General features: G+C 38.6%; 2 protein-coding genes across 3 annotated transcripts in view; one reads left to right on the top strand and one right to left on the bottom strand.

The window, feature by feature from the left end:
• kcc (solute carrier family 12 member kcc) overlaps positions 1 to 13,723 on the bottom strand; it is a 341,704-nt gene that overhangs the window by 289,479 nt on the left and 38,502 nt on the right. The gene's annotated exons all lie outside the window — the stretch shown is intronic.
• LOC114351946 (uncharacterized) lies at positions 3,436 to 4,836 on the top strand. Of its 2 annotated transcripts, none has more exons than XM_028303307.1 (4): positions 3,436 to 3,473; positions 3,672 to 3,749; positions 4,241 to 4,317; positions 4,547 to 4,836. In XM_028303307.1, exons 1-4 carry the CDS (start codon positions 3,465 to 3,467, stop codon positions 4,806 to 4,808), a joined length of 426 nt encoding a protein of 141 aa, XP_028159108.1. In that variant the 5' UTR covers positions 3,436 to 3,464; the 3' UTR covers positions 4,809 to 4,836. The 2 variants fall into 2 exon arrangements, 1 of the variants encoding a protein (XP_028159108.1); XR_003655818.1 differs by having other exon boundaries at positions 3,437 to 3,473; positions 3,672 to 3,790; positions 4,547 to 4,643.

Genomic DNA, 13,723 nt, shown 5'->3' with positions numbered 1-13,723 from the left:
AGTTGAAGGACTAAGCTTTGACCCGTGTATTTTATAAAGTGATGTTTACAAGAAGACCGAAATATCTCCACTTACTCACACAACTGCATATCTGGGCAAATATAGTTTGCCCTCCTTTGGGACAACATATCGGATTGTGGTGAGAATAAGTCGGAGAAGAAACTCACTCATCTTTGCCAAACTCTAATTCAATAAAAATAAAATAAAAATAAATATCCTTGGACATTTAACACTGCGCTTCTAGTCCAAAACTAAGCAAAGCTTGTACTATGGGTACTAGACAACGGATATAAACATACTTAAATACTTTTTTTTTGTAAATACATACTTAATATACATAGAAAACACCCAGACCCGTCACAGAAATCAAAATTCATCATTTCAATTTCTGCCCGGCCGGGAATCGAACCCGGGACCTCTCGGCATAGTAGTCCGTTCTGAACCACTACACCAATCGGCCGACTTAATAATAAATAAGATAATCTATATTATATGTATAAAAACGAAAGGTCACTGACTGACTCACTCATCACGAAACCTCAGACACTATTGAAGAAGGAGTCTCAAATTTTGCATGGGGGATTACTAAAAGGAATTTAGAACGTGTGCTCACTAAGACTGGATTTTGCAAAATTCAACCCCAAGAGGGTAAAATGGGATCCACGCGTATGAAGTCGCGGGCGGCTACTATAGTAATTATGTAATATTAACAATTGCAACAAACAGACAAATTGGCATTTATTTTAGGTTATTTAAATTTAATAATATCGATGCTGCAAAGTCACCTTTATTGTTGTCGATAAAATTAATATTCATCAAGGATACAATACGAGTCACGGAATGAAAAAAAAGCTTAAGCCTAGGCGCAGACCATCGATTTTTCGTCGGCCGATAGTTTAGTCGCACAGTTGATCAGTTTGGGCGCGTATGGAAGTGCGCACATTATACCGATTTGATTTGGCCGATTCTTCAAACAAAATAAAATCGGGCCCAATTGGTGGTCTGCGCCTAGTATAAATCATAAAAAACCAGCTAAGGTACAATCGACAGCATACATATTTAAAAACTGTAGAAGTATGAAATTTTCCGCGGTGCATAATTTTTTGACCTTGACTTTTTGACCCAACTAGAGGAGAATTGAATATAGGCTGCGGATACAATAAAATATTCTGTTCGTCATGTTAGGGTGTCAAGAAAACTTATGAGCCGCTGTGTCTTGATGATTCATCTGTCATGATCATCATGGTATTAAACGACTCTGCATGTTCTCAGAAGCCGGAGATCATCTGAACTATGGTTAATATACAAAATTAAGAATAAATCAAAAGCATCGTGTGCGTGTGCTTACAGCCTTATGAATGTTTATTTTATTTTATTTGTAAACGAAACAGGAAGATTTTGGAACAACCAGTTTATTATGTTTTTGTGTGATCATTAATAAAATAAATATACAGGGTGTCCCAAAAACAATGGATAACCCTGTAACCATCGATAGGCCTCGCCATGGTCTCCCTAACGTCCAATTTTGACTCCAGTAAAAANCATCCTCACCCGAAAACCTAACCCAGTCGCGGGTAAGAATAGGAACATGAAAAAAAATTGTTTTGTTCACATGCCTGCATTCCTAACTCATATATCTTTAACCTAATATACCGATATTCGGCTAAATTCCAAGTCTAAATTTAGAGTTTTTGGCGAGAATTAAATACAGGGTGTGATTTGTAAAACAATGCCTATCTCAGGGGTGGTAGTAATCACATGAAAGTAATTACAAGAAAAATAAAATTTCTTTGGCATCAATGTCATGTATACTACCACTCCTGAGATGGGCGTTGTTTTACAAAACCACACCCTGTATAAGAGACAGATAAAAGTGACTATCACATCCCAATTCCTTTTTCAATGTCCTCTGATAATAATATAAGGTTACGGACCTACTTTACAGAGTAATTATTTATGCATTTAAAAAGTTGATTAAATTGGACACCTACTCACTAGACGGAACAGTACAAAAAAGCGTAGTACCAAACTTATTTTGTGAGTATTTATTCAGAAAATACAAAAGTCTGTTTCATTTTCGTTTGGTTTATCATTTATTCGGGAATCGCAGACATTTGGAGAGGCAACAAGTGTGACGTCAGAACTCGTTGGAACAGACAAATATGGCGGCCATTACTCGGGATCCAAACTTAAGGCAAGTTGAAGGACTAAACTTATACCGTGCTTAGACCGTGTATTTTATAAAGTGATGTTTACAACAAGACCGAAATATCGCCACTTACTCACGCAACTGCATATCTGGGCAAATATAGTTCGCCCTCCTTTGGGACAACATATCGGATTGTAGTGAGAATAAGTCGCAGAAGAAACTCACTCATCTTTGCCAAACTCTAATTTAATAAATAAGATAATCTATATTATATGTATAAAAACGAAAGGTCACTGACTGACTCACTCATCACGAAACCTCAGACACTATTGGAGAAGGAGTCTCAAATTTTGCATGGGGGATTACTAAAAGGAATTTAGAACGTGTGCTCACTAAGACTGGATTTTGCAAAATTCAACCCCAAGAGGGTAAAATGGGATCCACGCGTATGAAGTCGCGGGCGGCTACTATAGTAATTATGTAATATTAACAAGTGCAACAAACAGACAAATTGGCATTTATTTTAGGTTATTTAAATTTAACAATATCGATTCTGCAAAGTCACCTTTATTGTTGTCGATAAAATTAATATTCATCAAGGATACAATACGAGTCACGGAATGAAAAAAAAGCTTATAATATAGCCTAGGCGCAGACCATCGATTTTTCGTCGGCCGATAGTTTAGTCGGGCAGTTGATCAGTATGGGCATGTATGGAAGTGCGCACATTATACCGATTTGATTTGGCCGATTCTTCAAACAAAATAAAATCGGGCCCAACTGGTGGTCTGCGCCTAGTATAAATCATAAAAAACCAGCTAAGGTACAATCGACAGCATACCTTATTTAAAAACTGTTGAAGTATGAAATTTTCCGCGGTGCATAATTTTTTGACCTTGACTTTTTGACCTAACTAAAGGAGAATTGAATATAGGCTGCGGATACAATAAAATATTCTGTTCGTCATGTTAGGGTGTCTGAGCCGCTGTGTCTAGATGATTCATCTGTCATGATTATCATGGTATTAAACGACTCTGCATGTTCTCAGAAGCCGGAGATCATCTGAACTGGTTAACAGACAAAATTAAGAATAAATCAAAAGCATCGTGCGCGTGTGCTTACAGCCTTATGAATGTGTATTTTATTTTATTTGCAAACGAAACAGGAAGATTTTGGAACAACCAGATTATTATGTTTTTGTGTGATCATTAATAAAATAAATATATACCCATCACTTTATAAGCCGGATCACCACTGCTAGGTCTCATTTTGTTCGTTTCGTTTGCAACAGACAGCTACATTCAAAAAATAAAATATGAAATCGGTGAGTAAGTTTTCAAAAATAAGCTACGCATTTAAATATCCTAATCACCATTAGATACCTCCCAAGTGTATTATTTTATTTATTAAAGCTAAGTTGGTTTTAAAGCTAAGATGGTTCAAGTGTAAGTGAATTAAACGCCAAGGTCATGACGTCAAATGTGATTGTTTTCACTGTAGTGATTTTTTCTTCCTATTTCAGATAATCCCACTGTGTCTACTTGCCCTGTCTGTGGCCCAGGACACCCAGGATGAAGAGGGTGAACATCTTCCGTACACAGTAAAATAACGCTCAATAACAACTTTATTTACATAAATAGGGTATTGTACAGTCAGTTCGTGACACGCAAAGTAGCAAAAAATTCGCAACACGTCTTTGTTACTTGGAATCGGGGTGTGTTGTCAACTTTTTGGCCACTTTGCGTGTCACAAATAATTTGACGCTACCTGTACATTAAAAGCTGAATGTTCAAGATCCCTGAATTAAAAAACACTCCACAAACTCAAAACACTTTAGTAAAAACTACTTATCCATGACACTAGATAGTAAGTACATGAGTACTTACAGCTTACTTTTCGGCTGTGTTGTATGTACAGCATGGAATTGGTAGTGCTAGTTTTTAATGTAAAGCGCGAGTATTGCCGTCAAGTACAAACCCAGATATTGTGTGTCATAAAAACATCTCCAGTACTGTATAAATGAAATCTGAGTGGCTTTTTAATTCGCATAATTTGGAAATTCAGTTTTGAGCGTTGTCTTATTGTGAACAGTGTTATGTGTACGAAGTAAATGCAACGATTGATTATTACCGCGAGACTGAGTCAAACACTACCTCCCACCATTTTGTGTGAGTATGTTCTTTACTTACAAAATTGCTATTTTGTGTGCAGAATTTATCGATTTTTGGGGTGCTGTACATCAAATGGAAAGTACACACCCTTAAAAACCTTATGAACACTTTGTTGACCGTCCGTCTTTGTGTCTGTCAACATGCAAGACTGCTTTGACAGATAACTTTATATGTATATGTTCTTTTGGTGTTTGTTCATTCCTAACGTGATAATGTTCATTTTCAGCTTCAACGAAAACGGCACCATGTATGAAGCTGATGGCTATATCATAAACGAAGACAGCGACGGTGAACACCTGAAAGTATTTGGTTTAGTTTATTCCTGGGACGCAGTACAAATATCATCCCATTTTGAGGATTACTACCGCCAGTATTTTGAAGATAAGAAGGGATATACACCTAATCTCAAAAGGGAATGCTCAATAATTTTGGGTGATCATATCAGACTTCTTCAAAGTATTGTCACAAAACTTGTTGGCAGAAAATAGATGCAGTTTGTTTTTTTAATTAAACACACCTACTATAATATTTATTGTTTTATTTCTTTTACTAGCTTTCCGCCCGCGGCTTCGCCTTTATCTTACTTTACCGCGCGCGTCCCTGTTTCAAAAACTGGGACAAAAACTATCCTATGTCCTTTTCCGGGAATTAAACTATCTATATGCCAAATTTCATCAAAATCGGTTCAGTGGTTTAGGCGTGAAAGTAAGACAGACAGAGTTACATTTATAATAAATAGACATGACATGAGTATAATAATAAAACCTCATAATTCGTATTTAATCAATAGTGCCTTCGAACAATAGCTTACGTTGAAATGAAAATCGATGATTTGACTTTCAGAATATCGTAGGGAACCCTGGAAAACTCGATTTTCGACCGTTGGAGCTCATAAAGACTTACTAACTACTGACAGAACAAAAATGATGTAACGGCTAACAATTAACTATGTTTATAATTTAGGGGTTTATAATAAATCTATCTATACTTATAATAAATCTGTAGAGAGGTCAATTCTCTACATGAAATATATTTTCAAAATAACTATCAGGGGGTGATTAGTGATCGATACCGATGCCAAAAATGCAATCAGTAAAATGTATGTCTGTCTGTCTGTCTGTATGTCCCTTATAGAAACAAAAACTACTCGACGGAGTTTAACGAAACTTGGTACAATTATTCTTCATACTCCTGGGCAGGTTATAGTATACTTAGGAATTCCCACGAGAACGGTAATCAGCGGGAAAATCTAAACCGCTTAAGTTAGACGCTTGAAATTTGGTACGTAGGTATCTTAGTAAACTTAAAGCTTAGTTACAACAAGGAATTCCCGAAATTCCCACGGGAAGGGGAATTAGCGGGCAAATCCTTTTGTATGAAAAATCTAAACCGCTTAAGTCAGACGCTTGAAATTTGGCATGCAGGTACCTTAGTAAATTTAAAGCTTAGTTACAACAGGATATTGCAAAATTCCTACGGGAACGGGAGTTAGCGGGAAAAAATATTTGTACGAAAAAATCTAAACCGCGTAAGATAGACGCTTGAAATTTGGCATGCAGGTATCTTTGTAAATTTAAAGCTTAGTTGCAACAGGATATTGATGAGTTCCCACGGGAACGGGAGTTAGCGGGAAAAAACATTTGTATGAAAAAATCTAAACCGCGTAAGTTAGCTACTTGAAATTTGACATGCACCTTAGTAAACTTAAAGCTCAGTTACAACAGGATATTGCAAAATTCCCACGGGAGCAGGAATTAGCGGGAAAATCCTTTTGTATGACTGACTCACTGACATAATATCAACGCACAGCCTAAACGGCTAAACGTAGGCACTTGAAATTTAGAAGGGACGTATCTTAGGTACCGTAGACGTGCACTAAGAAAGGAATTCCCGAAATTCCCACGGGAATGGGAATTACCTAGAAAATCCTTTTGTATGAAAAATCTTAACCGTTTAAGTTAGACGCTTGAAATTTGGCATGGAGGTCCCTTAGGAAACTTAAAGCTTAGTTACAACAGGATATTGCGAAATTCCCACGGGAACGGGAGTTAGCGGGAAAAAACATTTGTATGAAAAAATCTAAACCGCGTAAGATAGATGCAGGCGGTAAAACGGGATCCACGCGTACAAAGTCGCGGGCAGCCGCTAGTAAATAAATAAATACTAATTTATTTCAGATATTAAAAATCCACACATTAAAGAGAAAATATTTAAAAGCCAGAAACAGTCAGCCTACTTCATAAAAATAAAAACTATCAAATTTTACACATGCAGCCGAACCCACTGTGTGATAAATGGACAGTCTACTCGACTAGCTACAACGCGCAGAATGTCGCTGGAGCCACGCACACGGCTCAACGTAGAGGCTGCCCTTTTTCGAAGGATGGCATGGAAGCCATCAGTATGTGCTTCGGCAAACATGCCAGACGCGCTGCAGTACCGTGGTAGCCAGCAACATCTTGAACGCTTCTTTACTTTTTTCATTCGTAGTTAGTTTCGTAGACCCATTTATATGTCTTAATTTCAGTAGGTACCTACTACTCAGACAAACGGAAACACACCTAGTCCAAAAACATCTGGCCTCAGATTAACTTTAACCGTATTAATAACTTTAATCGGTGTTTCTGTACGAAGTTTGACAGTCTTTTGTTAAAGCCTTATTGTAACTATCTAGCTAGATTAATGGTTCTTGATTTCTGTGTTATAGCGGATTTTACGGTTAAATGAGTTTAATTAAACTTAGTTTACCTAAAAAAATGTAAATAATCTATTAAACTTCGTACAATAACACCTGTTAAAGTAATACATAGTTACGGTGTAAGTTATGGTGGTGCAACTGAGGCTAAGGCACCATTTTACTTAAACATTGAGAAACGTCAAAAATCTGTCAAACTCCATACAAAAAACATCGGTTAACGTCATAGTTACGATCAAATTAAGGTGGTGCAACTCGTGGGGTGCGATGGTGAGGGACCTCCTCGTGGTGCACCTTGGGCAACGTCCGCGTGGTCGGTTCCGCGGGCGGCTAACTTCTCACTTGCCGACAGGTTTCATCAGCTCGGCGGGCCTGTCGGGCAACCCGTAAGCCACAATTGAGTGGGCCGGGGGCCGTCGAGGCATTTGTCCGGGCCACGATGCAGGGACATCTTTAAAAAACCCCACAGGTGGGGGCAGGCGGGGCGTTTGCCTGGGTTCATTCTGTGGAGGGCCGCTCTTGGTACTTCTCTGATCAGCAGAGCTGACTGAGCAGCGCGGCGGGCCGGGGGTCCTGTTGTACCAGGGCCACGAGGAGAAAGTCTTTACAAAAAACAACTGGAGGAGGGGAACGGGGCTTCGAGGAACACATTATTCATAGTAAGAAAAAGGTTTTTGAAAAGAGGTCATCGCAGATTTGAACACCTTATTTGCTATAAAAAACGAAAAAGGAGAAGAAAAATAGGCTATTTTAATTGGAAACTTTAAAATATAACTTTTTGGCATTTTCATGCTTACTGAATGGCAATTTTCGACCATAATGCATTTTGAGTTTCGAAGTAGGTCATGAATTATGTTACCTACACAAAGTTACGCAAGCTACATTGACGATCGGCACTGTTGGAATCAAAATGCAAATCTGCTGTGTCCACTGCGTTGTTGACGCCTCACTTCACCCACTTTACTGTTTGCTAATCCCCTAATTGGATTGCTCCTGGCGGGCAGGGGCCGGGCACACACATAGCAGTAACATTGCCAACGCTAAGCTCATAGGAGTTAAACGACTGACTTATCGAGGAATGTTTTTGAAACATCCAAACTATTGTTGAATTCATCAGACTGTATTTTTTATTTTAAAGCCGGCTCCACACGTTATCATAGCAATTCGGCTGCAGCATAGCAGCCGAAACGTCAAGCCGTGAGTACATAATGTAACTCATTCATAAATTAATGATGTCACGTTAAGACCCGTGTCTTTCTATTTTAGTTGAAATGGAACGCGAAAGTTTAAAATACATTATTTAGCTTCAAAGATGGCCCCTACGCCACTATCATCATTTCAGCCAGTGGACGTCCTGTGGCCAGTGGCGGATAAAATTTACCAGCAGGCTGAGTAGGCTGAAGCCTAGGGCGGCAAGTTTTAAGTTCTGGGCGGCAGATTTCGTTATTTTTGAAATTGGAAAAATCGCAATACGTATAGTGCTAAATACTGGATATTTCAACGCTTTGTAAAATACACTATAATGATAATGAATTTATACAAGTAAAGAATATCGCAATAGCCAGTAGGTAATTTATAATAAGCGAGTGTAATCTTACTAATTTGTCGGCCGTTTGGTGTAGTGGTTCAGAACGGACTACTATGCCGAGAGGTCCCGGGTTCGATTCCCGGTCGGGCAGAAATTCAAATGATGAATTTTAGTTTCTGTGACGGGTCTGGGTGTTTTCTATGTATAATATGTATGTATTTAAAAAAAATGTATTTAAGTATGTTTATATCCGTTGTCTAGTACCCATAGTACAAGCTTTGCTTAGTTTGGGACTAGCGGCGCAGTGTAAAATGTCCAAGGATATTCATTTATTTATTTAATATTATATAATATGTGAAAGTATTGTATGGATATCTGGATGTTTGTTACTTCTTTCACCCAAAAACTTTACAGAATTATTGTTTATAACCCAGAATAACATAATATAGGCTATAATTTATGATGATCTGTGACAAACTAATTTTCACGCGGGTGAAGCCGCGGGCAAAAGCTTAGTAAATAATATTTATCAATGTTCGCCGGTTGCAGGTAACAAGTAACAAGTAACATCATTACATAAATGCTTTATTTATTTTAAACGTCCCAGAAAATACTCGATCCTATTGCAGAACGTTAGAATCCACCTTCTTAATACGAGTAATTCACGGTTGTGTTATTGAGGGAGAAAAACACTTTTCTTTTCGTAAAAATCTTGGGCACGTTTTGGCAAAAGAACGTACGCCCCCATCCGTTACTTTAGATTAAACATAGCTCACGTGACTGAAACGTTTGAATGAATAACGTAGAGTTACGTACGTCAAATAATATTGCGTGGTCTGAATATGGTTATGTAGAATCGCTAAAATCAAGTGGCAGTGGGCGGGGCACATAGCTCAAAGAGCTGATGGCCACTGGGGCAGGAAAGTTCTTGAGGCCTCCCACTAGGTGGACCGACGATCTGGTGAAGGTCGCGGGAGGTGCCTGGATGCGAGCGGCCCAAGACCGGTCTTTGTGGAAATCCTTGGGGGAGGCCTTTGTCCAGCAGTGGACGACTTTCGGCTGAAACGAACGAACGAATGTTATGTTATATGTATACTAGTGACCGAGCTTCGAACTGTAAAGCCGGGTCCAGACGGGTGTAACGCGTAATGGAATGTATCGAGTAATGTAATGCAAATATGTAGTATGGGCAGCACGTTACATGTAATGCTCGTAGTGCCGTCCACACGTAGAATTCGTGTTACATTACACGGTGAATTACATTACACATTACACCCGTCAGGACCCGGCTTTACTCGAACTATTCCTATGGTCTTCTGATTAATTTAAGTGCGGGTCCAACGACAGTTTAACTTTTTCCCGGGACGAACTTTACCTACACTGGTTGCGTTTTTATTGGTGGTCAAGCTGTAGATCCTGGCTACACAGGAGTTGCAGCGGTGGGAACGAGAGGTGGGAATATTCCTGTAGTGTGATTAACCCGAAGGTAAGGCAAGCTTCACAGGGAATCTTTTCAACAGGAATAGGCGGTCTTATCTACTGGCACTAAATTAAACTACTTATCTATTACTTAACTACGTAGATAACTAGACGCGAGACCCGCTTCATTTACATAGGGTAATTTGATACTTTTATATCCATCACAAATAATCACTTATCTATATTGAATAGATATTTATGGCCCATATGTATTGATATTAGGAAGGCATCGTGACGGAATAACAAAACAAGTCTAGTAAAATTGTACAGAATAAACACTAATACACTACTTCGTACCTACTTCGCGACCCACTAAAATCTAGACTGGCTAAACTAATCCAAGTAACAGATCCTATTGATAGTAATGTTAATGTAGAACTGCTGGACTTTGACTTTTTTCTCTTGAGTGATTATTTTAAAAAATAAAGCTTTTTACTTAGATTTTAGCTTTTTGATTAGTGTAGAACTATCTATTATAGATATTTATTTTTTAATCTTTAACAGATATGTGCCCTTTACTGCTTTGACTCAATTAATTCAAGGCCAAGAATAGGACAAGGTCAAACCTTAGGCAACTGTTGAAATGTACTAAATTCAGCGTAGCAACCATGTTACGAGTATATTGTGCTTTGACCTTCGAAAATAGCTGCTCGTAACTCAATTTTATTGAAGCAAGGCTGTATCTTCCCACACCAATATTCTCATGTAAAAGCCTATGTCGATGACTATGCAAAACCATGCATGTAATATGTATCGTTATTCGTTTCAACCTAAAGACCACTGCTGGACAAAGGCCACCCACAAGGATTTCCACAATGACCGGACCGGCACTGCCCGCAACCAGGTGAACCCGCGACCTTCATCCGATCGTCAGTCCACCGACCGAGTAGTGGAGGGCTCTCTTTCAGTCAGTGGTCGCCACTCGATATTTTTTCTGTTCCAACGGTCATCAGCTCTACATTTATTATTACAATTATTTATGATGCCATGGTACAACATTCAGTGCCTTTTGTAAATCATCATCATCGTCATCAGGTCATTTAATTAGTCTCAAGTCTCGACTGCAGGGAACTCTCTAATTTACAAGAGGCAAATGGAATTATGTTTGACTTACACTCCCCACGCTAGCCAGGCCGGTCATTAACTCATGCTTATGCTATGAAGTTCTGAACCTTCTTCATAAAACTCTATTATGAATATTCAGAATTGTAAAATAAATGCGTGAACTGAAAACATTACGCGCACCAAAGGTCGTGATCCCAGAATATAAACCCTGAAACTTGATGCCCTTGTCACTTTAGGTTTTTCTTTATTTCTACAGCGAGTAAAATTGACTAGGGAGCTAGACTAGTTAGCTAGTAATAACCATTAAGAACTGTTTGATGTCTATCTAGCCTTTTTTAAGCCGCTAGATAACAGGGTGAGTGTGTGAGACGGAAGAGGCGAACGTTCTTACCTATGTTGGGAGCATGCGCTGACAAACTTGCAGTTTTTATAGAATAACGTAGGTTTGGCGTTCACTAGCTCTTAGTCTATATTAATATGATATAAAATGTTTTATTTATTAACTTGCTTGACAGGACATAGCTATTTGCAATGCTCTATGCAAGTACTCATTATACATAATTACAAGCAAAGAGCTTTGTAACTAGGACAAGGTGTTAGATAAAATCAAAAATAATTTGTTGGATTTCTTTACGACACAATTTTATTGGGCATAGTGGTAGCTATTTAATAATAATAACTTCAGACCATCAGGTCTCTTGCCATCATTATAAACCAATCCACGTGGTTCTACGTGGATTGGTTGAACGTTGATGCTGCAGTCAAGGGCTCTCTGATGGCGTCGTTTGTATTTTACGAGGGTAGAATCTGCGACCTTTTCGAGTTTCAACTACTTACCACGCCAATACCACAGATTTCTAATAAGTTACCCCAATACGCCAAAACGTTCGTAAAAAATGGCTGCGCTATTTAATCCAGTCGATGTTCGCTTTAATAACGTTTTGACTTTAGTTGCGTTACGTTAAGGTATTACAGTCTAATCCAGTTTCAGTACGGCTTCCGAAAACCAGGTCAAATTCGTGGAACCATCGGGATTCTAGTATGATGGTTTTAGAGTTCACAATCAATTGTAATCTTCTTCACTATTCTCTGCTGAACTGTGCGACCTTTTTGTTATGAGGTCATATCAAGTTGTAGTTGACGAATTCATTGTTACCTCTCTAACGTAATGAACTGTCGTTTACGCTGAAAGCTTCAAGTAACTACGACGACTACTATAAATGTACTACTATAACGAGCCGGAAGACGTAGTGTAGGCAGGCTTCCCACTAGGTGGACCGACGATCTGGTGAAGGTCGCGGGAGGTGCCTGGATGCGGGCGGCGCAGGACCGGTCTTTGTGGAAAACCTTGGGGGAGGCCTTTGTCCAACATTGGACGTCTTTCGGCTGAAACGAACGAACGACGATAACTGGAACAGAAACTATCAGTATAATGACATTGAAGTAATGTTTCGATGAGATTGTTTTTGGCCGAACCTTTAGAATGTCATCAGTCATCATCAGAGGAAAAGTTTAGTTAACTTAACAATTTAATTTATAATGGCTTAACTGACTTTTTTTATGCATAACAAGGCAGGTATTTGACCACAATCGCACCTGATGTTAAGTGGGATGCAGTCTAGGATGGTAGAAATCTGCTCTGTAAGTGCCTATTCACTCTCACCTTGAAAAGGTGGCATGATTTTGATAGTTTTTTCAATCTTTCCGATTAATCTTAACCCATCAAACCCCAAGCTGTCGCATAAGACCGCATAACATTTGATTTCTGTTGTCTCGATTCACAAGGCTTGAAGGGTTAGAGAAGACCACCACTAATCTATATCTACACTAATATTATACATGCGAAAGTAACTCTGTCTGTCTGTCTATTTCTCTTTCACGCCAAAACCACTGAACCGATTTTGATGAAATTTGGCATAGAGATAGTTTGAGTCCCAGGAAAGGACATAGGATAGTTTTTATCCCGGTTTTTGAAACAGGAACGCGCGTGATATAGTTTTTCTGTGAAAGACAAAATTCCACGCAGGCGAAGCCGCGGGCGGAAAGCTAGTAAAATATAAAATAGGTAGAGAATATTTCGATAGTCCAAAGGAACATATTATCCTCAGAATGGCAACCTGTTGCGGTCATTAATACTTAAGAGCCATCGCCTCCAGCTGGCAAATCGCCAATGTGGAAGTTAAATTTCCAAAGTTTCGTATTGCACTGACGAAGGCACGTCAAGCTTAACAATGTGGAATCCTATGTAATCGTGATAGGTGCTATTTTTCAACGAAAATGTAAAGTGTGATGTGTTTTCAATTGTGCTTAATATTGTTTTTCTTTAGACGAAAGCGGATACGAGCTAAGATATTGAAGAATGAAGATGTATTATGTGTACCTATTGTATAATAGAAATACATAGTTTAAGTATATCTTTTGTTTACGAGCTTGACAATCTGTGAAGTAGGTATTTATCTTTATTTTAGTGATCATTATACCTTACCACATAGAAGAAAATCTGCGTTTTAAGGTTTAGGTAATTTTTCGTCGTCGTAGTAGGATAGGTAAGTCCGTTTCACGGTCTATATTGTATACCTAGACTTTGTCTCAGTTTATCCTTTTCTTATCATCCTCCAAGTTAATTTTAAAAGAAT

Source organism: Ostrinia furnacalis, unplaced genomic scaffold (genome assembly GCF_004193835.3).
Source record: "Ostrinia furnacalis isolate ACB-3 unplaced genomic scaffold, ASM419383v2 OfSCF1226, whole genome shotgun sequence".
Lineage (NCBI taxonomy): Eukaryota > Metazoa > Arthropoda > Insecta > Lepidoptera > Crambidae > Ostrinia > Ostrinia furnacalis.
This window is presented reverse-complemented; position numbering and strand designations above follow the sequence as displayed.

Excerpts from the sequence above, each read along its gene's own strand:
- LOC114351946 (XM_028303307.1), top strand. Across the intron at positions 3,750-4,240 it reads GTGAACATCTTCCGTACACA|TGTTATGTGTACGAAGTAAA; the intron begins GTAAAATAACGC and ends TATTGTGAACAG. Across the intron at positions 4,318-4,546 it reads ACTACCTCCCACCATTTTGT|CTTCAACGAAAACGGCACCA; the intron begins GTGAGTATGTTC and ends GTTCATTTTCAG.